Genomic DNA, 26,156 nt, shown 5'->3' on the forward strand with positions numbered 1-26,156 from the left:
GAAAAAACATGGGAGAGTTACAAGTGAATGATGGTGATGTCTGGACCACCCATAATATTCCATGAATGAGGCAGGGCGAATGCATGATGAAATAGGGGACCCCTGGAGGCACATGGATCTGAACATACGAGCCCGTGTCTGATGCAGTGTATGATTTAGGGGGAAAGATCTGAGTCTTTTTCTCATACAGTTGCCAATCAACCAGGAAAAAAAAGAAGGCTTGTCTAGCCATTTTTTGAATTTTCTGTGTAAAAGCCCAGGCAGTTGTCAGAAATTAATTTTAATTTTTTTGTTTAGTAAAGCTGGAATGTTTTGAGTAAAGATTAACAGCAGCACATCCACTTACAGCACATTCTTGAACTGTGCAGACCGGGCAAGGGGAACCTCTGGCCCGCAGCCCCCCTCTCGCCCTGCTTTCTTGTGTTGCAATTAGACTTAAAAAAAAAACTCCATTAGTGCCTATGGAGTCTTTTAAAAAGCCTAATTGCTGCCCAGGGGGTGACTGACTTTGGGCCCATCGCTGACTCTCAGCCTAACCTACCTCACAGGGTTGTGGTGAGATAAAATGGAGAGGAGGAAGAGGATAATGTAACCTTGGGTTCCTTGCAAGAGGAAAAAAGGTGGGATATAAATGTAATAATAAATAAAAATATAAATAAAATCTATGTGACAGCCTTCACATACTTGAAAATGGCTCTCATATCACCTCCTAAACATCTTTCTCCAGGCTAAACATATCCAATATTAAAAAATACATACAGCTCACCACTTCATACATCCTCCTATAATTAAGTGGGTGTGGGTTGTTCTGTGATTCTTATATCTCCTTTTCTATAGTCCCCCCCCCACCCCAGTTTGAGGGTTTCCATAAAATGGCATTGGGGTCCCATTCCTGACCCTGCCTCTGAGGATGACCCTATGGGCCACTGAGTGTGCTCTTATTTTCAAGCAAGCAAGGTGGAGGTAGACTATCATTTCTCAGAGAGTTGAACACAGACTGAAAAAGGAAACCCCTGCCCATTGGGTCCGTTCATCTCATTTTCCCCCCTACTAAAAAGGTTTGGCAGCCCCCCCCCCACCCAAAAAACCCTGTTTGACCAGGGGTGACTGTGAGACATAAGAAATAAATGTGTACATCACAGGATCCTAAACCTCTTTCATACCACTTTCAGCTCTGTGGAAAAGTATTGTCTGGCTGGTTCCACATAGATCACAGGAAGGAACCAATTTAATTGGGGCCTCTCTCTTTGTCTGCTACACTGTATGTGTGTGTGTGTGTGTGTGTGTGTGTGTGTATGTATTTTCTAAACCATCCAACAGCTGAAGCTCTCTGGGCTGTTCACAAAAATTAAAACCACAAGGTACAGCATAAAACAATATAAAATATAAAAGCTTAAAACTACAATATAAAAAGTTACAACCAGAATAAAACCTAGCAGCAATGCAGAGATTTAAAATACAGATTTAAAACAGCAGAGCTAAAAGACTAGAATGCTAAAATGCTGGGAAAACACAAAGTTCTTCACCTGGCACTGAAAGGAGTACAACGCAGGTGCCAGGCGAACTTCTCTAGGGAGTTCATTCCACAACTGGGGTGCCACAGCAGAAAAGGCCCTCTTCCTAGTAGCCACCCGCCTCACTTCCTTTGGCAGGGGTTCCTGGAGAAGGGCCCCTGAAGGTGATCTTAGGGTCCGGGCAGGTACATATGGGAAGAGGCAATCCTTCAGAGAACTTAGCCCCAAGCCTTTTAGGGTTTTGAATGTTAACACACTGGCAGCCAGCGCAGCTGGAAAAGTACTGGCATAATGAGATCTCATTGGCCAGTCCCTGTTAACAATCTCACTGCCCTGGTTTGGACCAGCTGAAGTTTCCGGACCGTTTTCAAAGGCAGCCCCATGTATCCCGCAAATATGATGCAAAGGCCATTGATTGAACTGGGGGACTTACCTTGAGGCATATCCTCAGCTCTGTATATGTAGAGCTGGAGGGTGGCCATGCGTGCTCCTGGCATTGCTGCTGGCTGCAAAACGGTGGACTCCAAATCACTGCTCTCCAACAACTGGTCTGTATCCTATGCAGAGGAGAAAGGTGCAACAATAAATACACCTGTCAGCGGAATGCTAGAAGCTCCACTTCTCACCACAGGTCATCCCTACAGAATGCATGGGGATTGTGCCATTCTGGCAATACATTAATCTGTGCGCATTCCTGGGCCATTCATTAACAAAACAAACACCAAGTGTAAGTGAAGCAAATGTTATGGCAGAGAACCAGGCTTTGGTTTTGCAGGGAATGCCAGGCGGGTGTATTTACGCTAGAAACCCAAACGGCTTCATGTAATTGCTTATTGACAACAGCAGTGTTGAACCTCAGGCCAGCAGGCCAAATTCCCCCCCCCCTCCGATCCTAATCTGTTCATCCAAGTTCCCCACCCCTTCCCCCTATCATTGGTGGTTTCCCAGCTTTTGCACAGGGTTTTCCCATTCTAAAAGGTCAAAATGCCCCTCCCAGGGCTTAGTTATTGGCAGTACGAGCTTTAAACAAAAATGCCTTGATATTTTTCGTACTTTGGTCCTGCCCCTTTTTGCCTTCGGCCTCACCACAATTGAAATACGGCCCCGACACCTTCTCCAAAATTGAATGCAGCCCTAATTTACAATATGTATATATGCCACCCAGTAACTAAATTCCCCGGGGAGTTTAACAGTCATTCCCTCTCCCCAGGCAACAGTACTTCTGTGAGCGAGAGGCGGAGAACTCTTGAGGGCTGCTTCTTACATTGCACTGGCAGTCTGGGTTCAGCCGCATCAGCCAGAGGGACCACAGCTCAGCTGGTAGAGTGCCTACAGAAGCCCCCAGGTTCAATCCCCAGCATCTCTGCCTGAAACCCCGGAGAGCCAGTGCTGCCAGTTTGTGTCACCAGTACTGGGCTAGACAGAGCAAGGGTCCGACTCAGCCTGAGGCAGCTTCCTATGTTCCTTACACCGCTGCCATTCAGCTTCTTCCTATGCCACCAGGGAAATCCTAGATGCCCTGGGCCACATGGGAGGAGATTATGCTGCAGGGTAGTTTATTCCTGGAGGCTCAGGGCAGCATACAGAGTTCATCCCTCCTTTTATCCTCACAACTGTTGGGAATATTGCAACCTCGACTGCAAGTTACTGCAAGAGGGCAGCATTGCAGTCAGTTAGTTCATGGGAAGCTTGAACAAAGCTAGCCCTAGGATCCCTATAGCCTATAATGTGGTTTCCTGTGATTTCTTCCTTTTGCTTCTCACCCGCCACCCTCTCTCTCTCTGACATCCTCCATTGCTGAAAGCACTTGTGTTTGCTTCCTCACTCCTGCTGGTGTAATGGAACACAAAATGGACAGAAGAAAGTCTTTAGAAACTCTGTGCTGTACCTGCATTGTATATGCAAGGAGATCTATGAGTAGAACTGTTTTCTTTCCTTCAAATGTGTTTACATTTGGCTTTACTGACAGCTGGTTTCAAGGTGGGAAAGTATGCTGGCAACCCCCATAGTAACCCACATAGAAGTGGAATGCAAGTACTGTACAATAAATAAATATTTTCAAAAGGTTACTGCTGCTCAAATCCCAAATTCTCTCTGCACAGACTGCTCCTGCTCAGCTTTTGTGATACCCCTGCTGCTGTTCAGTGTTACGTGCTTTTAATTTTCTCCCCCTCCAGTCCCAAATTATGAAAAACTGAATGAGCTTTACTGCGTTAGGCTGCAGGTATAGGGCCAAGAGAACTATGTGCCTACTTGGCCTGCCTTCTGGCCTTGCCAATCCTCTGAGCAAATTGGTTTTCCACCTGGAAAATATGCCTTATTATTCCATACTTACAATAAAGCATACCATCATTTTAATAGCTGTCAATTGCATTACATGGTACAGGCTGCCCATTTTGTGCCCCTGTTGAGATGCTGAAGGAGTTGCAACTTTGAGATCTTTACCGGTGCATGATCCCCAGCTCCTAGGACACAGAGGTTGACTTTCACATAGCCCCTTAGTCCAGTGTTGAGATTAACCGGGTCATAGAGGCTCAGCCATTTGGCAATTAGAGCATGACCTAGGGAAAGGAAATAACAGCTGCCAGCATTCATGCCATTCGGAGTTGCTATCTAGTTGTTTTTTTCTATGGACCAACGTTGTTGTTGGGTACCATTATCACAAGGATGTTTCCTTACAATCACATTTCAGTATAAGGCAGTGTAGCCTTCCCAACTAACTCCAATAGTATTCATAAAGAGAAGTGGCATCAAATATGAAACTTTATAAACTGTTAGATCCTAAGGTTGAACTAAATTTTTATTATTTTGGGCAGTAGAAAATCTCTCCCCTTCTCCATTATTTTTGGAGGTCTTGCTGAAAAAGTTAATTGCCCACATTTGCTCTCACATTAAGGGCATAATCCTATGGCCGCTAGACAGTGGCTAGATGGCCATAGGATTTTTCAGTTTTCAGGAAATGAGCTCGGAGCCTGCGCTCCAAGGTTGGTTACCAGGAAATCACCTCCCCGCCCCTGCTGCCTTGAAAGAGGCATGGTTCCTCCCAGGCTCTGCATTTGTAAGAGCAGCATGGAGCAGGAGAAAAGGGTGTGTGTGTTCCTGGGGGCGGGGAGGGGCGGAGATGGCGAAAGCATTGTTATGACGCTTCCGGTGTGCTGGCTGGACCCCCCCCCCGCCCCCTGCTCTGAAGCACTGCAGCTTGACAGCTGAAATCAGCTGTCTAGCCACTAATGCAGGGTGGCTGGAACGTGGAGGAGAAGATCCCCTCCGCGCTCCACCTGCTTTGCGTTGGATAGGCAGTTGCCTCTGTGCTCGGAGGCGGCTGCCTGTCCCCATAGGATTGCTCCCTAAATTGCCTTCAATTACCATCAGTGACATCTTCATGTAGCCAAATCTGATTGGCTACAGAGCACAGTGACACTGTCCTGACAGCTACATGCTCCCTGATTGGCTGGGATTGCCCATATGACTAATCCAGACAGGAAGAAAAACCATATGAGTAATCCAGGCAGGAAGAAAAAGTTGGGAACAGGAGTTGTTGTCCAACACATCTGGAAGGCATTACATTAGGAAAGGCTGATTTAAAATCATATCAAAAGTTCAAATGCACACAAAACATAGCAACAGGTCAATTAACGATCTCTAATACTAATAATATCAACATTAACCAATTCATTCAGCATTTTATATTAAGAGACCTAACAGTAGTCTGAGGACTGCATCCGAGGACACACAAAGACCTGCAGCCAGCTCTGGGTGAATTTACCTGGAGATTCATACACAATCCCAATTTCAATCTGCAAAGAGAGTAACAAGTGGAGTCACGTTAATTGTCAAGGCAAGGAGGAGGAACTGTAGCCACAACAACATTTCAGGAGAATTCAAAAGCAGGATGCATTTTCAGATTTTGAAATGTGGATGTTTTGGTTTCAAAAACCGAAACCAAAAATCAGAATCCAACTTCTGCATTCCCCTCCTCCTGTCCACTCAAGGGATGTTTTCTGACTGGCAGGGTGAATTGAGTCAGTATTTAGTAAATGTTGTTCTGGTGCAAGTTAGTTGTCAGGCAGCAGTAAATGCTTCCTGTTGAAATGTTGGATGCTGCTGTCACTTACACATCCCCCCAAAAAGGACAAAAAAGGAAAATTTGCATAAAATGTGCATGTGCTAATTTACATAGAGCAATGCAAATGTAAAGGGCTGCTATAATTTAGATAGGAATATAATCTATCCCACCACAGTAGGAAAGACTGTGACCAAGTGGGCTGCTGTTCAGGCGCTAGCTGTGGTTGGGCACCTTCAAGGCCCCTGCTTTGCCTATTTAAGGGCACTTATCTTTAAACTGGACTTGGACTGGTCAGCTCTTTAAATAGAGGACACCTTCAAAGAGAGGACTGTCCCCTGGAAGCCCTTCAAATAGAGGTCTGCCCTCTGTAAACTAGGTCACATGGCCACTCTAATACTGTCAGATGTTGACTACTACTGGTGGAAAGAAATAAATGAATGACAAATGCTTGGTTATCAGATTAAAACTTCAAAAATATTGTTTTCCTCAACTCAAGGACCTGCACAGAGTGGCCCAGGACCCAATGGTAGGTTCTGGCCCACAGTGGTAGATAGCAGTAGCCAAAGCATAATTGGCTGGGAGATGCCTACCAGTTTTCTAATTCTGGTTCTCCTCACCTTGAAGACTCCAATGATGGAATCCGCTCGTATTGCTCTAGAGTTCAGCACCTATAAAAACAACAATTGTCATACACAGATTCCCCTCCCATAAAATTGTGATCGCTCTCTACAGCCATGTTCTCTCTCTCTTGGATTATTTGAACGTTGTACTCTGATTTATCTTTAGGTGGTTGAGTTCTTTTGTATCTCCTTGAGAAAAAGGAATAAAGATTTCCAAAATGCAGAACAAATAGGAAAAACACCCAATAACAACCCACAGGCTGTGTGTGCTGTTCTTGATGGCTTCAAAACGAAAAACAGCATTGACAGAAGCCCGTGTGGCTGCTAGCCCTGGGTCTCATTCCCCTGCCTGCTGGATTCTCCACAGGCCTCAGTCCCAGGTAGGGATGGATGAGAATCTCATTTTGTATTCACAAATATTGTTCATATTTGGGACAGAAAGAACCTGAGATTAAAAAAAAAAAAATGAATGTAGGAGAAACTGATAATTTCGTCCATTGAGGCCCATGACTTTGAGTGCTTTGCTCTTAAATGTCTGGGTTTGAATCCCAGTGTATTCAACTTTCATAGTGCTGAATTAGGATTGCCACCTCTTTTTTTCTGATATCTTCCTCAACTTTACAAGCTCTATGGCAGGCAGGTTCATCTAGGACATACTGAGTTTGTAAAATCAGTTCTGCCTGTGTTTTGCAGGTTGTCAGGTGCCTTTCATTCCACTGCCCACTCATTGGTGGAATTGGATTTTTTCCAGTTTCCTGAAGCACTTGCGAAAATGCACAAATCCCCCACCAAATGAGCAAATCCCCCCCAAATGCGCATTTTAGTGGAATTGGATTTTGGTGGAATTGGATCCTCACATTTTTGGTGGAATTGGATCCTTGCATTTTGGTGGGATTGGATTTTTTGGTAGGATTGGATTTTTTCCAATTTCCCGAAGCATTTGCAAAAATGCACAAATCCCTCCCCCCATGAGCAAATCCCCCCAAATGCACATTTTCATGCTTTAGCCTGTAGGGGAAATGCGCATTTTTGGCCAGTGTTTTTTATTTTACATATTTTTTCTATTATTAAATTTGCATACAATTCCAGAAAGTAAAAAAATTGGTCCACAAGTCCACGGAATCCATGCAACTTGGGTAAAGCCAGTCTGCTGCGGAATCCGCGGGTTGGATTCTTAGAAATCCAAACTCATTTGATTCGATTGTGGATTTCTCCGACATCCCTTGGTCCATCGTGGTACTGTCCAGGCTGGGAATATCTGCACCTACTGAATTTGGTTGGGTTAGAATTTGGTTTCAGTTCATTTTTTATCTAAAAAAATTACCCAAATTCACAAAGTTTATATTCAGGAGAGAATGAAGGTGAGATTTTAAAAATTCAAATGCGGGAGAAAATGGAACTGACAGCCTCTCCCATCCCTACACCAGGGATTTGTGCTTCCCGCTTCCCACTTCCCCATCCCGCCAGCTGTCTCCGTTGCCCTCAGCCCAGCATTACCACCCATTGCCAGCACCTGCTTTGTTATGTGGAAAGAGACAATCACAAGGCTACACTAGGGGATCCTGATGCACAGGAAGGGGGAAGGAGCAGGCATTGCTCGCTTACCTGTATGGTAATATACTGGTCAAAGAGCCTAAGAGGTGTCTCGTTGAAATTCTGGACAAATGTCTAAAGAGAAAATAAAGTGAGCAGAGCTGGGCCTCCCGTAAGGCAGGTTGAATCAAGAGGAGTAGCGGATCATGTCCCCCCTGCCACCAGGAGGGCCCCTATGGGTACTGCTGCCGCACTGGCCCTGCATAGCGGGAGAGTGGCGAGCACTGGTCTTTGGGGGAGGAACAGCCCCCCCATCTCTCACTCTGAGCCCTCTCCCAAAGCGAAAGGACAGGCGGGCAGGCTCTCCGGAAGGGCCACCTGCCCAATCTCTCTCTTTGGGGGAGTCCTCAAAGCGAGAGATCAGGCAGGTGGCCTCTCCAGAGACCTGCTCAGGCCCGAATGCCATGCTGTGAAGGGTCCTTCCTCCAAGTGCGACACTGTGAGGTAGTCCTGGGGACTGCACATACAGTGTCTTGTTCCGAGGGTTGGGTGGTGGTGGCAGTGTTGGCGGTGGCAGCAGTGGTGGCGGCAGTAAGAGGACATAAGAACACAAGAAGAGCCATGCTGGATCAGAGGTGTTTAGGGTGCAGTTAGATGACCATTTTACAGTAGAGACAATATTGTAAAACTCTCATTACTGAGGCTACCAACTAACTGAAGAATGTTTACTTGAGGAATCATCAGTCTTTGCATATTACTGAAACTTTCCATATAACGATGTCCTTTTTAGCTACTGAAGGGGGATCGATAACCTTTGTTCATTGAGTTGCAAGTTAACACACGTTGTTAGACGGAGAGGCCATCTAAGATTTTCTCTTTTTTCATTCCTTTTTACATTAGCACACCAGAACCAAAACAGACCCCCTCATCAAAGAAGTGAGCATTAAACTCTCATTCCCACAGTTAAAATATAGAATCATAGAATAGTAGGGTTGGAAGGAGCCTACAAGGCCATCAAATCCAACCCCCTGCTCAATGCAGGAATGTTTGCACCAATTTAAACTGGCTCACGTTGCTTAGCTGAAGTTACGAAAAAAAAAGGGCTCTGCTGTTCAGTGGTAGCACGCATGTTTTGCTTGCAAATGTTCTCAGGTTCAATCCAGGTGGGCATCTCCAGGTAGGATTGAGAAAGGCCTCTGTCTGAAACCCTGGAGAGCTATGGCTGGTCAGTGTAGACAACACTGAGCTAGACAGACCAAGAGTCTGAGTTGGTAGAGGGCAGCTTCCTATGTTGTCTTACCAATGGAGCTATAGGTTTTCAGTTTTCTCTTTTCAGATTGCAACTGACTAGACCAGAAAGGGCTTGCAAGGTGTTCTAGTTCATTAAACCATTTACTTTTATGGGACTTGGAAGGTGACCCCCTGCTTCAGGACGGCCCACCACCATTTCCAGTACTACATTTGTAGTTATCAGGCCACCATTTTTGGATAGCACATAGGAGGAGGAAATCTGTTTCTGTTTCTCACTACACAGAAATGACCACCTCAGAGTTTAGGAATCTGTTTGCTCTAGCAAAGAATGTGATTCATGGGGGTCAGCTACATGTCCCCACAAATATCTCTTTCTTTTAGCAAATCAGCATCTTCAGATCTTATAAAATAATCTTGATATCATTCAGTTAGGGAGGAATCCTATGTCCCCTAGACAGCATCTGGGGAACCTAGGACATTTCGGTTTACAGGCTCCGAGGTTGGAGACAGGGCTCCGACCTTGGAGCCAGGAAACTGCTCCCCGCCCCTTCCCCTTATTTCCAGCATGGACAGAACCGTGTCGGCTACCTCCTCACACTCAGAAAACAGAGCGCTTAGATGGGGAAAGGGGGTGTTCCCTGGGGAGGAGACTGGGGCAGCAGCCATACGACATACCCTATGGCCGCTGCAGCCTCCTTCCCCCCCACTCCCCGAAGCCTCCGCTAGATGGGCGAAAACACCCGTCTAGCTGCCTCCTGCTCTGCATTGGATACTCGCAAGTCTCCAAGTTTGGAGGCTTACAGGTACCCAGGGCGGATCACATAGGACTGTGCCCTTAATTTGCCATTTGTCCCTCACACAGGAAGCCCTTTTCAACCAAGTACACTGTTTTTGGGGGCCTCATGAAAGCTGAAGTCCACAGGATGCCAACCTCATTGTAGTAAGGGCTGTTCCCCAGTTTGATTCTTGTTCTGAACATGTGATCGCCAACACACACTTTCACCACTGGCTTGATGTTGTTTTCTTGCAGCTGCCGGCATTCTATGATTCCAACTCGCACCTGCAAGGGGAGGGACAGCATGTCTGTCACATCCTGCAAGTCAGGATGGGAGAACCAGGGATGCTTGAACTCACGGAAATTCTCTGGACTTCACTTCAAAGCTTGGCTCAGCTTGCTCCTGTTCTTGTTTGCAACTTGTTTTTCAGTTCGTTCAAATGGGAAAAGTTACACGTTTTCCAAAAGTTGTGCATTTTGAGAAAGTTTTGCATGTTGTGAACACAAATGCAAATTTGGGAATGTGCGAACATTTGCAGAGAACACGTGCTCTTGTTCTCATTCGGGGTTGTGAACAGGGCACTTTGAAGTGATTTGCAAACTGAAACGACATTCTCATACATCCTTACCTGCAATTATCTTGGGTGATGCACCATTATTACAACCAAAGACACTGATTTTCACAGAGCGGCTCAGGAGGTGAGTTGTCCAAGGGTTTGTGGTCAGGCTACAGCAGGGGTGCAGAACTGTTTTGAGGTAGGGGGCTGGATTGCCCCCACCAGGCCCACCTCAGTGGGGTATTGCATCGTCCATTGACATCAGTGCTCCACCTTCTTTTTTTTTCTCTGTGCTGGGAGAGGCACGACGTTCTCCTGCATGGAGTAAAGGACTTGGCCTGGGCTGGGAGAAGCAGAGACTCCTCCTGGAGCTGGCCAACTCCCTGGCTTTGTGCAGTGCCCAGTGCCAATCTCAGATCAGTGGTAGCAGTGGGGATGCCCTTCAGGGGGGATTCCTCCATGGGGTGGGGCTTAGAGGCTAAGCTCCCCCCCCCAGAGGCTCTACAGGCCAAATGGGGAAGCCTGGGGGCTGTCAAGTGCCCAGCTCCTGGCTTCCTTTGTAGTCAAGCGGCCTAGTTGTATTTCCAGTCAGACACCTTTATTATGCAAAATATAGACAGATGAGCATTGCCTCAGGCTACAGATATAACCCACTCACAGCAGCTAGGAACAGACTTCACTAACCCACTTTGCATAATACAGCACTACATAAACTAGAGGAAGCTATCCCAGGGTACAGCTGTATGAGAGAGAGTTGTGATGGGACTGCTGTGAGCTGCTTCTGAGCATCCCTTTGCAACCTGAGTGGGCTATCAAGTCCTGCCCTCAAGGTGGGTCTTTCCAGGGAGTCGTCTCCCTAGCCGCAAGCCTCTTAAGAGTGCCTCATGACTCTGTGTTGCTCCTCTTTTCTCTTCCGACATCCCTCCCTTGAGTCCCTTACTCCCAGCCCGTCCTCCTCGTTAGGATCCTGCATTCCGATGGGTTCAAAGGTGAAGCAGTCGCCTCAGGTGGCAGAAGCTGGGAGGTGGCAGCAAGGTGTTGGAGGAGATAGCTGTGTGTCTCACAGCCTGCCCTATGCCCCCTAAGCTGGCCTACTGCCTTCAGGTTCAGTAGAGGATGCTGTCCCATCACCAGTGGGAAAAATAGTCTAGTCAGATTTTGTACATTAACTGGGAGAGGGCGCCATCTTGTTCTTTGCCTCAGGCAGCAAAATGTCTTGGGCCGGCCCTGACTGGCAGTTGGGAGAAAGGGGTGGAGCCAAAGGAAGGGGGCATGGCCCTCTAGGGAACCCTGGGGTTCTGCACTACTGCTCAGGATGGTGGGTGGGGAAGAGAAATTTAATTCTTTCTCTCCATGCCATAATCCCTGCAACATTCACCTCTTAGAAGCTTCTATTTGAATCCCAAGGGAAGCCTCCACTGATGCCAGCGGGAGATTCACTTGAACTGCAAATAGCACCTTCTGAAAGGCTATTTTTTGTCATGTGAAAACAGCCTTCTCCAACCTAGTACTCTCCAGATGCTGGACTACCATTACTATTCTATTTTGTGAACTGCCCAGAGATCTTGGACTAATGGGCAGTATAGAAACAAAATAAATAACATACATTTAAGATATTTACATATTGCTCTTCATCTTATAGTACCAGGGTGGTTTGCAAAACGTATTTTTTTAAAGAGTCCTAATAAAAGCACAACAAACAACAAAAGAGGCAGAAAATCCACAAAGCAGGCAGCTACATCTCTCAGTTTCATAAACCAATTTAAAATGCCTGGGCAAACAAACAGATTCTGACCTGACAATGAAAAGAATATAATGTCAGCACCAATCACAGCTGCCTGGGGAGAGTGGAGAGTGTCCTACCATCAGTGTGCCACAACCAAGAAGCCTCTCCCCCTGGTTGTCCCATAATATACCATGGGAACTTGGAGAAGAGCCTCTCCTGAAGCTTACAACATGGGCAGGCTGATACAAGGTGCTCCTTCAGATGCTGGATCCCAAGCAGCTTAGGGCTTTAAAGGTAAGCACCAGCATGCTGGCTCAGGTATTATGGGAGTAGCGGTCCAACACACTAGGGACACCAGGCTGGGGAAGGTCTTAAAACAACAATTGCTCTCGTATGTTGTAATCTCAGGCGTTGGGCTGCATTACCTGGAAAGGTTGCTTCTTGTTTGCAAGCTCTTTCTTGGCTGTTGGTGTTGGCACTTCAACAACATCCTTTTCCTTCGGAGTCAAGTCTGGGGCAGACTCCTTTGCAAACATGGGGCAACAAACTGGCAAAGATCACAGAATACCAGTGCTGTAATACTTAGTAATTCTATAGCACGTTTCCTAAATGCTCAAAGCGCTGTAATGTCTGGTGTCTCCAAACTGATGGAAATGTCCATCAAAAGCACACAGGAATCTTTCCTCCTGGGAATCTTTCAGTAGAAATATGGGGCAGTATCCAACTGTGTCATTCTGTCAGCAGAAACTAGGTTCTGAACTATGCGCAAGAGGAGAATCCAACTAAATTACATTTGCACAAGCGTGGTTGTGCAAGTGGTTGTGCATTATGCTCCTGCAACCTGTCGCATAGAACTCCTGTGCAACCCATCACACATTCTGCTTGTGCAACCTGTTGTGTAACTGGTTGTGCAACTGCTTGCACAACCGCTTGCGTAAGCGTAATGGGCAACTGCTTGTGCAACAGAAACATTCAGCAGAGCTCCCCTAGCGTTGTTTGAGTGTGCGGAATGACACTGTTTGATACTGCCCAACACCTTGAAATGCCCAGGGTGAGGGCAATGTAGGTGCTTTTGCAGTGCTGTCCACACAAACACGTGTGCTGTGCAGTGTGCAGACATGCACACCATGCTGCTCTGTGAAGGTCTCAGGTTTGCCAACTGACCAGAAAAAAATGTTTGGCTTGCTCCTGTGCTTTTAACAGCAGCTTGTCAAGAACGTGAAAGTAAATTTGACTGGCAGAGAGAGAAGGCGGCCTCCCTCAACAATAAGATGCCTTACCAAGATAAGGTAGCCAGTTCAGTGATACCAGATCGGGCCTCGTATCACCTGATGGCCCAGACCAAGTAGTTTCTGGGCAGGTGGATGAGTGTCCCAGCTCAAAATGCCTACAGTTTCCACTGTGGGCCATAAGCCCCAGTGACTCAGGAAGGAAGGATGTCTTATCTGCAGAGCTCCCAGTTCAAGGCCTGTGACATCTGATAGTCTGATCTGAAGAAGTCAGCAGGGGACATCTTTCCATAGCATGGGGAGAAGCATCACTCACTCATCTCTGCAGCATGTGCTGCAGCTAAAGGCAAAGGGGCAGAAGTCAGTGAAAAAGTTGACAACCCTAGCAGGGGATCATGGAGGTGGCGGCGGGTGCCGTTTTGCAGGGTGTCTTTTGGCAAGGCTGCACATGGGCACATTGTTCTTCCAGATGTTCTTCAGGCCTTCCAGCCCCCCAGCAACATTTTTTCCCTTTATATGACATAATGATTACTACTACTATTTCTAAAAAAAGGGGGAGGTGGCTAAAAGTGGCTTACAAACCATAAAAGCATCAAACAAACCCATGAAAAAGCCTAAAGTGTATAAAACCAAGAGTATAAAACCAAGACACCCAGTCAGCACACTGGAAGTTAAAACACAGCCACCAAAAGCTTGGGAAAATAAAAAAGGGTGTGTTCCCCTGGTGAAAGCTACATCAGTGGAGGCTGGTGGCTCCGATGTCAGTGGGGTGGTAAATCCTCTCCTAGTTTCAGTCTGAACCAGCCAAAACTCCAAAGGAGCTATCCAAGGTGCGGAAGCACCTGAGTTCTGACTGGTTCTGACTGACACTCAGAGCGGATTCATTGCCCCACTGACATTGGAGCCACCAGCCTCCACTGAACTACATAGGCCACCTGCCTGAGGGATCTTTCTGTCCAGGCTGTGGAAGCCCCTCTCCTGAGCACCCCATATTATATTTCTCTGAATGAAGAGACCTGAAGCAGGCTGTCCTCAGTCCATCTCAGGGAAGTTGTTGTTTATTCGGTCAGTTGCTTCTGACTCTTCGTGACTTCATGGACCAGCCCACGCCAGAGCTTCCTGTCGGCCGTCGCCACCCCCAGCTCCCCCAAGGTCGAGTCCGTCACCTCCAGAATATCATCCATCCATCTTGCCCTTGGTCGGCCCCTCTTTCTTTTGCCTTCCACTTTCCCTAGCATCAGCATCTTCTCCAGGGTATCCTGTCTTCTCATGATGTGGCCAAAATACCTCAGTTTTGCCTTTAATATCCTTCCCTCAAGTGAGCAGTCTGGCTTTATTTCCTGGAGTATGGACTGGTCTGATCTTCTTGCAGTCCAAGGCACTCTCAGAATTTTCCTCCAGCACCACAGTTCAAAAGCATCTATCTTCCTTCGCTCAGCCTTCCTTACGGTCCAGCTCTCGCAGCCATAGGTTACTACGGGGAATACCATTGCTTGAACTATGCAGACCTTTATTGTCAGTGTGATGTCTCTGCTCTTCACTATTTTATCAAGATTTGTCATTCATTGCTCTCCTCCCAAGAAGTAAACGTCTTCTGATTTCCTGGCTGCAGTCAGCGTCTGCAGTAATCTTTGTGCCTAGGAAGACAAAGTCTGTCACTGCCTCCATGTTTTCTCCCTCTATTTGCCAGTGATCAATCAAGCTGGTTGCCATAATCTTGTTTTTTTTGAGGTTGAACTGCAACCCAGCTTTTGCACTTTCTTCTTTCACCTTCGTCATGAGGCTCCTCAGCTCCTCCTCGCTTTCAGCCATCAAAGTGGTATCATCTGCATATCGGAGATTGGTAATGTTTCTTCCAGCGATTTTAACTCCAGCCTTGGCTTCATCAAGCCCAGCACGTCACATGATGTGTTCTGCGTACAGGTTGAATAGGCAGGGTGAGAGTATACACCCCTGCTGTACTCCTTTCCCAATCTTAAACCAGTCCGTTGTTCCATGGTCTGTTCTTACCGTTGCTACTTGGTCGTTTACAGATTCCTCAGGAGGCAGACAAGATGACTTGGTATCCCCATACCACCAAGAACTTGCCACAATTTGTTATGATCTCAGGGAAGAGATGAGGGTAAATGTGCAAGGGCTGGGGTGCTTCTCTGCAGAAATGACTGGTGTAAATGACATCATTTTCCCTCCAGGGATGCTGAGACCGAGGGCTTCTCCACATGAGGATTGTATTGTGCCATCAAAATTGGTTACTCATGGAAGTCTGCAGGTCCATTACACAATGTTGTCAACCTCCAGGGCCCCTTCCTGCGCCTTATGACCTTTATCCCACCTTTGTAAAATGCGGGGAAAGTTATTTTTCTCTAGGAAGTGCCATGAAGCACTTTACTTGCTGTGTACTTCAGTAATGGCACTATAACAGCAGCGCCATCTAGTGGCTGTCAAATGAAACATATAGAACTTGCTGTGAAATAAAAGCAGCATGTGTCAGCCTGTGTAAAGGAGCCGATCTTAATCCTGGAAAGACTCCAGAAGCAGAAGCCCCGGTAAGGATGCAGGATTTTAGCCTCATGTGGTAAAGCCCTGATAGCATCGGTCCCATCCCAAGCATTAAAAAGTGCTCCACCAGGGACCTACAACACCCACCACCTCCCTTTCCCCCAGAAAAGTTTTCTGGAGCCTTGGCTTCAAGGAAGGGGGAGGCAATAGAGGCAGACGCACCACAGGGAATTGAAGGGAGCGCAGACATGCTCACCTCATTCTGCCTGGAAGCATTCAGGTAGGCAGCAGTCCCTGCTCAATTGTTCGTAATACCTGTGTGCCCAGCTCCTTGAGTATTACCTCTTCTGGACTGGAAACCCATAAGGGGGCATCAGTCCTAAGCAGTATACAACACTTACTCAATTTCTTAAAATCATACTTTCTTGCATGCGGAATTGGTTCAGGTTCCGGAGGTGAGAAGGAAATCTTCACAGTCATGGTGCACTGAAATGGAAGAGTCACGTGAACTTTTATCAATTTGCATGCAAGTAAAGTAAAAACAACAGGTAGGTTAAAAGCAAAGATAATTCTAATCCAGTTTTCCCCAACTTGGTGCCCTCCGACTGTGTTGGACTACAGCTTCCATCATCCATGGGCATTATCCATAGTGGTTGGGGCTGATGGGAGTTTTAGTCCAACACATCAGGAGGGCATCAGTTTGGGGAAGGCTGTCTTAGTCCTAAATAGGGTTGCCAACTGACCAAAAAGATGAAAACCCAGCTTGGCCTGCTCACGTGCCTTGAACAGCAGTTTGACCTAGGGATGTACGAATCCCCTACCTGCCAGTCCAGGGGGGGCACGGGGGGGAGGTGATCCGTTCCTCCCCCTGGAATCCTCGCCGTCCAGCTCTGTACAGCAAGCGATATGGCCACCATTGCCGTGCCGTATCGCTGCACACTCACTGCAGGAAGGGATCCGGATGCAAATGGTGTCTGCTATGCCATTTGCGTCCCTGTTTTTTCACGTGATAGGCTATGCAAATATCTACGTAAATACAATGTGTAGCCTATCGCGCGAAAAAACAGTGACATAAATGGTGTAGCAGACACCATTTGCGTCCGGATCCCTTCCTGCAGCGAGTGCTCAGCGATACGGCACGACAATGGCGGCCGTGTTGCTTGCTGTACAGAGCCAGCTGGCGAGGAGGATCCAGCTCCGCACAGGTCCGGCAGAAGGCGGAGGGAGGTGGACCTGTTCCACCACGGACTCCGGAGTGCTCAATGGAGTCCGTGGCGGAATTCTCTGCCATCCCTAGTTTGACCTGCAGAAATCCACAGGCACAGCTTTTGACAGTGTGGAAATAAGAATAATCACCTATTACTATTTGCTGATCAAGCCAATATTAAAAGCACAGGAGAAGGGGCTGAGAAAAGAGTTGGTGATCCTAGAGGAGCTACAGCCACTGATGTGTGTACATGTGTGTGTTGCAGACACCAGGCCCCGTCAGAAATATTTCAGGTCCCATCTCTCAATTCTCAGCCTTTCTAAATAAATAAATAAAAATAAAATAAAATAGCTTCTTTACTCAGGCTTCTAAATAGCTACTCATCTATGGCAAGTAAGAAGGATCTCCAGGCGACCAGGCGAGCATTTTCTGTATGTGGAATGTGGGTTGGTTCTTAATTTTTTCAAACTGTTGATGTGCCTCAATTGTCTTGTATATTGTGTGTGCGTGTGTGTGTCGGAGGGGTGGGCTGGTAGCTAGTATAATTACATAGTGGACTAGTAGGTTTTGTGGATCTATCCGCAAGGCTGCGTTATACCTCATTGCTCAGGAAAAAGTAACCTCCTTCCCACCCTGGCATTATTCTGGCCAATGATGGACAAAGCACTGGGGGTGGGGTGCTTCCATAACAACGCCCTGGTCTCTGGCTGCTTCCAGGCACACTTGCTCTTTTCTCTGGAACTGACATGTGCACAGGAACAGAGGAAGCTGCCTTCTACTGAGTCAGACGATTGGTCTGTCTGACACCAACTGGCAGAAGCTCTCTAGGGTTTTGGGCAGGAGCTTTTCCTGACCTACCTGGAGAAGCCGGGAATTGAACCCGGAACCTTCTTCATGCAAAGCATGTGCTCTTCCATTATGGAGGCTGGGGGCTCCGATGTCAGTGGGGCAGCGAATCCATTCCGGGTTTCAGTCAGAATCAGTCAGAACTCTAAAGGAGCTCTCCAAGGTCTCCACACCTTGGAGAGCTCCTTTAGAGTTCTGACTGGTTTTGACTGAAACACACTGCCCCACTGACATAGGAGCCCCAGACTCCACTAGCTATGCACGCTTTCCATGCACATCTCTAATGGACACCCAGATGCCACCACAGTTCATAGAAAGGCTCCCCCTCCCTCGCTTACGCCTGTTGGCTTCATATCGTCATCGCGCAGAATCTGGTCCTTCATGGTGAGCATGACCCTTGGTTTCTCAGCAGCACCTGCTAGGGCTATGTTGGCAAAGCCGTAAATCCTGGAGGAGGGGAGAAATGGAGACATCAACACAGTGCTCCAAAGGGATGGATGCCATTGGCAGCTGTTGCAGAGGACAGCACAGTGCTAGAGGGACACATGTGGGAATCAGGATTCCCACAGCACAATCCATGGCCCAGCATAGAGATGTAGATGTTTTGTGATGTGTGAATGGCCACACCAGTTAAAAAAAATTCATCCTAATTGCACATCAGGAAAAAGATACTGGAGTCAGCTATCCAGTGTCTGATGGCAGATTATAGCCTCCCCTCAAAAGCTGAAGGTGGTGTTGTGTTGTGTTGTGTTGAGGTCCACAGTACACGAAACATCAAACATGTGGTTTAAATGTGTGCATCTTTTTAAAAACTTGAAAAGCTGCCGCACAGGGACACCAACCCCCCTATTTGCATGGGGGAGGGCAGGGAAAGCTGCCAATAGGAGTTTCCCTCCTGAGATAAATTGCAGCTGCGGGGCTGGGCTGATTTTTGCCAGGACTTCAGCAGGGGAGGGAAGAATTAACCCCTCTACCCAATTCCCCACCCCCATGGCAGCACTTGTTTAAAATGACACTTATGGCACACGTCATATTGCATTTGCCCTGAATGAGTATGGCTCCACGGTCCAGTTCATAGAATCAACAGAATCAAGTGGTAACCTTTTCCCTCTAGACCTGGGGTTGGCGACATGCAGCCTGTGGACTGCATGCACCCTGTGGCCTTTTTTGTCCCCCCACTACTCATGTTGCCACCACCAAATTTGCTGCAGAAATGCAGAGGCCCAGCTGCCCCGAATGGCTGATTTTCCCTTGTGTGAAGGGAACAGAAGCCGCAGTTTGCGACCAAAATTTGGTGGTGCAGCGGTGTGAAAGCAACACACTGCCGTGGCTGCTGCGCCACTGAATTTCAGCAACAAATCTGGCAGTGCGGCAGTGGGGCCCGGGGTGTGGCCCAGTGGGAAATTGACCCCCAGATAACCTGAACCTCTGCTCTAGACTGTACTACTGCAGTCTGCAGGTGTGGGGAATATCCCACATTTGAATGCTCGCTCCCCCATATAAAAGGCTCCCTGGACACAGAAAGCTAGCATGTCAAGGGAAGGCTTCAGACTAGCCTTCTGTCAGGGCTGGGCTGCGGGGGGCAGACTGAGATGAGCCAGGAGCCCATGAAATCAGCCAGTATTCAGGGCCGAAGATGGCAAACCAGGTGGCACAGCCAAGGAGCAAGGCAGAAGTCTGGACCAAAGAGCAGAGTAACCAGAGTTACACGAACACACCAGATCTCAGGAAGACTTGGTTGTTCGAGGAAGGCTCAAGTGGAACAGGAAGCCCTCCTTCAATCCTTCCTCTTCAGGAATGGCCAGTCAGGATGGGCCTATAAGTACTTCACCGAGAAGCTACCACCTGCAGTTCAGTGATTCGCCACACGGGGAGCTGCATGCAAGATCCAGCACTTCCTCACATTTTCTAGATGCGGGGAGACTTTTTTCAAAGGGGGAGGCGTTGAACCTGGCTCACCCTCTCCCCAGTTTAGTGCAGCCTCCCCCAGTCTGGCGTCTTCCAGATGTGATGGACTTCAATTCTGGACTGGGAGTTGTAGTCCAACATATCTGAAGGGCACCAGGTTGGGGAAGGTTGGCTTAGGGTCACGTTCAGTGGAGGCTGCTCTGGCTTTCAGTCAGAACCAGTCAGAACTCTAAAGGAGCTATCCAAGGTGCGGGGCCTACATTGTTGTGGTACTGCGAAGCACCTTGGAGAGCTCCTTTAGAGTTCTGACTGGTTCTGGCTGAAACCTGGAGCGGATTTACTGCCCCACTGGCATCAGAGTCACCAGCCTTCACTGGTCACATTCAAGGACAAGTTTTACCACCTGGTTCTGCCAAATGTATAAACAGGACCTACAATACTGGACCTACTGTGATAAATAAGTAACATGGCTCAGAAAAAAGACATCTTAAAAACAAGATCTACAATGTACCCCCAAATGTTTTAAAACCATATAAAATTAAGAGCATGAAAAATGCGCCCCAGCTAAAGGGAAAGAAGGCGCGGGATACTCCATTTGGCCTTTCTCTTGGCGAGTCACCTATCATCAGCTTTAGTGCTCCAGTCTTGGAGCTGGACTGTTGCAAAAGAACTGCTGTCCAGAAGCTCGGTATCCAAGTACCACACCAGGGTCTGCAGAGTAAAAAAGGACAGCAGTCAATACAAGGTGGATTCAGCAATATACTCCAATGGTTCCTGTTTTGTGGAACCTGTCCCTGAGCAGCAATAGCCCTATTTTATCCCTAGTTTTGCCTCTCGGAGGCGCCTTGTTAACATTTTTTTAATCTGAGTTCCTAGAATACATGACTAAGACCATCACCAGGGTTAAGGAGTTTACCTCATTCCAGACGGGATCCTGCTCCTTCTGCACAACTCTTGTGCTCCTTTCAATATCTGAGAGAAATAAAACACCCTGTGAATGAACGCCAGCATAGGGTTCCTTCCTTCCGTTTCACTGGATTAGTGCACTTGACCAGTGCTGACTCCAGGTTTTTGAGGGCCCTTGGACATTTATTTATTTATTACATTTCTATATTACATTTCTATAGCTGAAGCGTGACACTCTCCAGTGGAGGCTGGTGGCTCTGATTTCAGTGGGGCTGTGAATCCATTCTGGGTTTCAGTCAGAACCAGCCAGAATTCTAAAGGAGCTATCCAGAGAGCTGAACCCTATTCCCCAAATATCCAAGGTTCAGCACCTTGGAGAGCTCCTTTACAGTTCTGACTGATTCTGACTGAAACCTGGAGCGGATTCAACACCCCCCTGACATTGGAGCCACCAACCTCCGCAGATAGGATTGTGCCATAAAAAGATGTGTCTTGACTCCCTTCCTGAATGCAGAGGGAGTGGAGGGCCAGAAAGAGTGGGGAAGGCGCTACTGAGGACCCTGAAGCCTGAAATGTTTACCACCTAAAATCTCATCCAGCCACACCTCTGGGTTCTCTGAAATTTCACCCTGCATTGTCCCCACACTGTCCAGTTTATCACTGCAGTCATAAGGGCTAGAAATGTTGCTGAAAACAAACTGAGATTTTAAGCAAGGTGAATTCTTCCTCTAATGCCACATTCTGTGGAATTATGGCATATTTGCAGCCCTGATATGAATCTGTTTTATTATTCAAAAGCAGATATTGCTTTACCTCTGAAGGAGCCAATCACATAAGTGTCGGGCTTATCTGCTTTTTCGGGGGGGATATGAGCTGACAGAATAACAACACGCAACATCTTTGGTTCCCCTTTGCTGCTTTTCTCTCCAAAGTATATTTCTGAATGAACTGATTATGACCCCGCTCTTCTGCCAGGGGTCTCTTCAATTCCTTATATTGCCTTAAGTCCGCCCCTCTCTCTTCCTTTCTCCTAAGCCGTAAATTCCTAAATCCCCTTTGAGTCTTTCTTTCAGAATACCCAATTCAAATGGAATGTGACTTCTTCGGGATCCAGTAAGTAGAACTAAGGTAAGCTGACATCATAAAGTAGAAAAGATGACGCAAAACCTCTAAGAACTGATGTCACAACAGCAAGGCAAGAAACGTGTGTTTATGGCCAGTCGATGAATTTGGGTGGCCAGATGTAAATGAGGCCCTCTGCATCGTAATAATTGTGCGCAAGAGAGAATTTCAGCAGGTATAGTATGTTGTGCAAACCACACCTGCTGAACTTTCCTCTTCCACACAACTCTTGGAGGCACTGAAGGGCTGCCCTCATTTGCATCTGGCCACCCTACCATGAATGTATTCAGGGATTTAACTCTGATGCTTTTAACTGTAACACTGTGGAAGAGGCACTGTATACAGCCTAAAAGGGCTGTGCTCCTTGGGAGGAACCAGGAAGTAGTTACAACTAACACCCAGTGCTTCTGGGTGGAGATTCTAAAGAATCCGGCCTCACTGGAGTCCGTGGCGGATTTCTCCGCCATCCCTACAGCAACCAAACTAGAGACTTTGGAGAAATTTCCATGCTCAAAACTAGTTGTGTTTTCTTACCCAGGAACCATGGGAATTATAATTCTGTGAATAGAGGCATTAAGGATCTCCAAAAATGAACTCCCCATATTTTAAAATTCCAAAAAGAATTTTTGAAGCTAGGAGCATTAAACCAGTAGAAAACTGATACAGGTCTGTAGTGCAGACGTACCCTTGTGATAATTTTTGTTAGGGCGGTGTCACAGTCACACAGTACCATATTCCTGTCTGTCATCTTTTCCAGGCCAGGAATCCCAGGATCCATCTGGCACATTTCCCCCTCAAAGTTGGTCAATGTCAGAAGAGAACGGCGTATTTTCTGCACTTGCAGAGCAGGGCAAAACTTTTCCCCAGGCTACATTCCTATACCCACTTACCTGGGAGTACACCCCATTGAACTCATTGGGACTTACCTCAGAGTAGACATTATAGGATGGAGCTGATACTATTTAATCTCAGGCTACTGTCCCATAGTCTTCTTTCTGATTCTTTGGTGCTTGATGTAAGGGTGAGAATTATCCAAGGAACTCATCCTACAATTTGTAATTGAAATATTACTCAGTTTCCCAATAGTGAAAGATTGATTCATCTTAAGTTTCTCTGCAATTTCTCCCTTGCTTATTCTAGCCAAACTAGTCTTCATTTTGTCTGAACAGCATGTATGATGAAGCATTTTTATAATTATGTCTTCTCCACACATCAGTTCTGTAATGTAGTTCTGTTGTCATTCAGTAAGAACACAATCTACCAATGTTATCTTATACAACCTCCACTGAAATTAACAATAGTGTGCAAGAGAAGAGTAGTTCATTACCATGGACATTATGTAGGAGATCTTCCTGGTAGATTGTGCCCTAATCCTATTATTTAGATATTTACATAATAGGGATGTGTGAGAAATCCACTCTATCAAGTTTTTAACTCAATTCATACTTCCCAGTTCCAAACATGGGCCTACATGCAAAAAAAGAAAAAGGGTGGGGGAGAAAAGAATGTTGAGCAACACGTACACATTTCAGAAATCTGCGAAGAAAAATGTGAAATATGCATACACACACTTTAGTCAATGGCTGCATGCCTCCAAAAATGCACACGAACATGTATATATTAATGTGTTCCTTATGAAAAATGTGTATGAATTTATGTGTGTTTTTAAAAAATGGCAGGCTCGTGCACAAATGGGATGGAATGAGCTTGACTGCAAAAAAAAAAATGATAATCTCAGTGAGCCTGAGATTGAGAGAACTGTCCATCCCTTCAGAGACATTCCTACAGTGAGGTTCTAATAGTTTGAATTGTTATTTGTTATCAGAGGAGTTGGGCTTAGGGCAGCCTTCCCCAACCTGGTGCGCTCAAGATGTGTTGGACTGCAACTGATCCCATGCAGAATTACCTAGAAGCAAGTGGCACCACGTAAAATGGGCTTATTCTCAAGTAAATACACATTAGAAATGTCTGTCACTTAGAAATCTGGCTCTTTTGGGGCTTGATGGAGTTTTGCTGCCTGCCGGACTTGGCTTGCATTTGTGAGCTGACCACAGGTTTTCCCCGAACTCCAGCAAATTTTGCGGATTTTTTTTGTCGGACTGCAATTTGTACACAGATTTGCACAAATTGTGCCCAAAATTTGTACAAATTTGCATAATTTGCAAACAATGGAACTGAAATTTGCGTAATTTGCCCGAATTGTGGCTGTACTTTGCACAAATTTGTGCAAATTGCAGTTGTAATGTACACAAATTGAAAAACAGGGAAAATCCGCTAACTGGCCTGACTTGCTGCAGATCGAGTTGGGCCAGGTAGTGGAAAACAGACAGAAGTCCAGGGGGCTGTGACAATGAAAGCTCATCAAGCTCCACCCCCACCCCCCCAAGATTTCTCCAACATCCTTAGCACACATAGGACCAGCCCTACCCTTAGGCAGAGTGAAGTGGTTGCCTCAGGCAGCAGATCCTGGGAGTTGCCAGCAAAATGTTGAAGGAGAGAGCTGTGTTGAAAACGTTGCAGCAAAATGTTGAAGGAGAGAGCAGCCAGCACTGTGCCCTCTAAGCTAGCCTGCTGCCTTCAGGTGCAGCAGCAGTGGATGCTGTTCTGTCACCAGGTCTGAAGAAGCAGTCCAGCTGGATTGTGTACATGGAATGGGAGTGGGCACCACCTTTTTCTTTGCCTCCAGCAGCAAAATCTGTTGGGCTGGCCCTGAGTATACATAGTGCTGCAGCTTTAGCTGGGACATAGGATCAGGTTGTTAACTAAATTAGAATGTTCAGTGACATCTACAGTGCAACCAGTCTCCTCCCAGAACCTCACTTGATAAGTATAAATTATTGCTGAACAATAAGATTTCTTTAACTGCATTATAAACGATTGTATTTAAATCAATGCATATTTCAGTGCCCATGTTCTTTTAAATACCATGTTTATTACAAAGTTAAATACTCCAGTTATAAGTGGTAACATCTTCAACAGGTGATGCCTTGGCTCAGCCGAAATATAAATATGAATAGCAACCAAGTACACAGGTCTTGGTGTCACAGCAATGTCACCAGGCAGGAAGAGCAAACAAAGAATAAAACTACCATGAAAGCTGGTAATGCCAACTTGCCAAGGTCCTTTGCTGCAGTCATTGAAGTCACGGAAATCATATGACTTAAATGTCTGCAAAAGTTTCACAAATCTGTTATGTAAAGGAGGGAGGCAAACATGGGTCTGGAGAGATCTTTGCTGAGGTATTTACTAAGCTACATTTGGCAGTGTGGTCAGAGGGGCTGTATTCAATGCTGAAAATCTGCCCTAATCCGATGCCTTGATACATAATTGGCACACACACAAGGTATATATAGAGAAGAAAAGGTACAACAGTCAGTCCAAAAGACGATGTCATACAAGAGATCCAGCAGGTCTGTGAAGCTTAAATATATACAATTCAATCCAATCCAATTTTATTGCACTGACAACCAGTCATTTGCAAAATAATGAACCAGGCCATACAGCTAAAACATATTTCATTAAAATACAGCCACAGGTTACCTCCAGAAATTCAACAACCCTTAAAATTTAATATTTAAAACATATGACTAAACCATTTTGGCTTGTCTTACCTTGAACTAAGCAAAATTTGGGGGTTTGAATTCAAAGCCCCTTGCCTCACTTTCAGAGCAGAATTAAAATATGTTGCCATTCTAAAGGCAACATAATAGTCCGATCCATTTAATAACATAAGCACCTTATCCCTTGATGTTTTCGACCTCTTTTTCTTTAGGAGTGGAAAAATATATTTGAATCTCATGTTATCGTATTTAGCACACTCCAGCAGAAAGTGAATTCGATCCTCTATTGTCTTGCAACCGAACGGACATAGCCGACATGGCCTGGGTACATTACGAAATCTTCCCTCTACCTCCTTCAAGGGAATACTATTCAGTCGGCATTTTGTCATAAGAACCCGTAATGAATAGGGACTTGGGTGTGGCAGATATTGTGCCGCCTGGTTGTAGCTGGCAACCCAGCATATAATTCATCTGACCTACAATTAGCCCCCTTGGCTGTGCCCATTTGCCACGATGTATCTGTTATCCTCTGCTTTATGAGCGACTTGGCCACATCATAATCCTTTGATAAAAGGAATTCATATGAGAAACCAATCTGGGTCATATGCTCTCTCATTGTACCTGACTGTGACCTGGCCACATGGTTCATCTCTTTAAAAGCAGACTGAAGCAATGGTGAGGTTAGCTGGAAAATCAATCTGAGCCAGAGATGAGCCGCTGCATTCATTACCAGGCCTGAGATGGGTAAGACCCCCATTTCATTTCTTATTATGGCCCTTGGGTGCTTCTTGCTACATTTAGAGCTCTTGTTAAAAACTCATGTTGAACTGATTCCAG

At 46.3% G+C, this 26,156-nt stretch overlaps 1 protein-coding gene across 1 annotated transcript in view; it reads right to left on the reverse strand.

The window, feature by feature from the left end:
• Positions 1–21,272, reverse strand: part of FER1L5 (fer-1 like family member 5) — a 110,728-nt gene extending 89,456 nt beyond the window's left edge. Inside the window, exons 1-11 of the mRNA XM_084807257.1 lie at positions 21,218–21,272; positions 20,648–20,703; positions 20,351–20,442; positions 18,162–18,270; positions 12,468–12,566; positions 9,916–10,044; positions 7,806–7,868; positions 6,198–6,248; positions 5,281–5,311; positions 3,960–4,075; positions 1,948–2,071 (exon numbers count right to left, since the gene is read on the reverse strand). Of these exons, the coding sequence (XP_084663383.1) occupies positions 1,948–2,071; positions 3,960–4,075; positions 5,281–5,311; positions 6,198–6,248; positions 7,806–7,868; positions 9,916–10,044; positions 12,468–12,566; positions 18,162–18,270; positions 20,351–20,442; positions 20,648–20,703; positions 21,218–21,272 (925 nt within the window). The remainder of the gene's footprint in view (positions 1–1,947; positions 2,072–3,959; positions 4,076–5,280; positions 5,312–6,197; positions 6,249–7,805; positions 7,869–9,915; positions 10,045–12,467; positions 12,567–18,161; positions 18,271–20,350; positions 20,443–20,647; positions 20,704–21,217) is intronic.
• Between the last annotated feature and the right edge of the window lie 4,884 nt (positions 21,273–26,156).

This window comes from Heloderma suspectum, chromosome 6 (assembly GCF_057233095.1).
Source record: "Heloderma suspectum isolate Gila_16-S chromosome 6, 16-S_ref, whole genome shotgun sequence".
NCBI classification, from domain to species: domain Eukaryota; kingdom Metazoa; phylum Chordata; class Lepidosauria; order Squamata; family Helodermatidae; genus Heloderma; species Heloderma suspectum.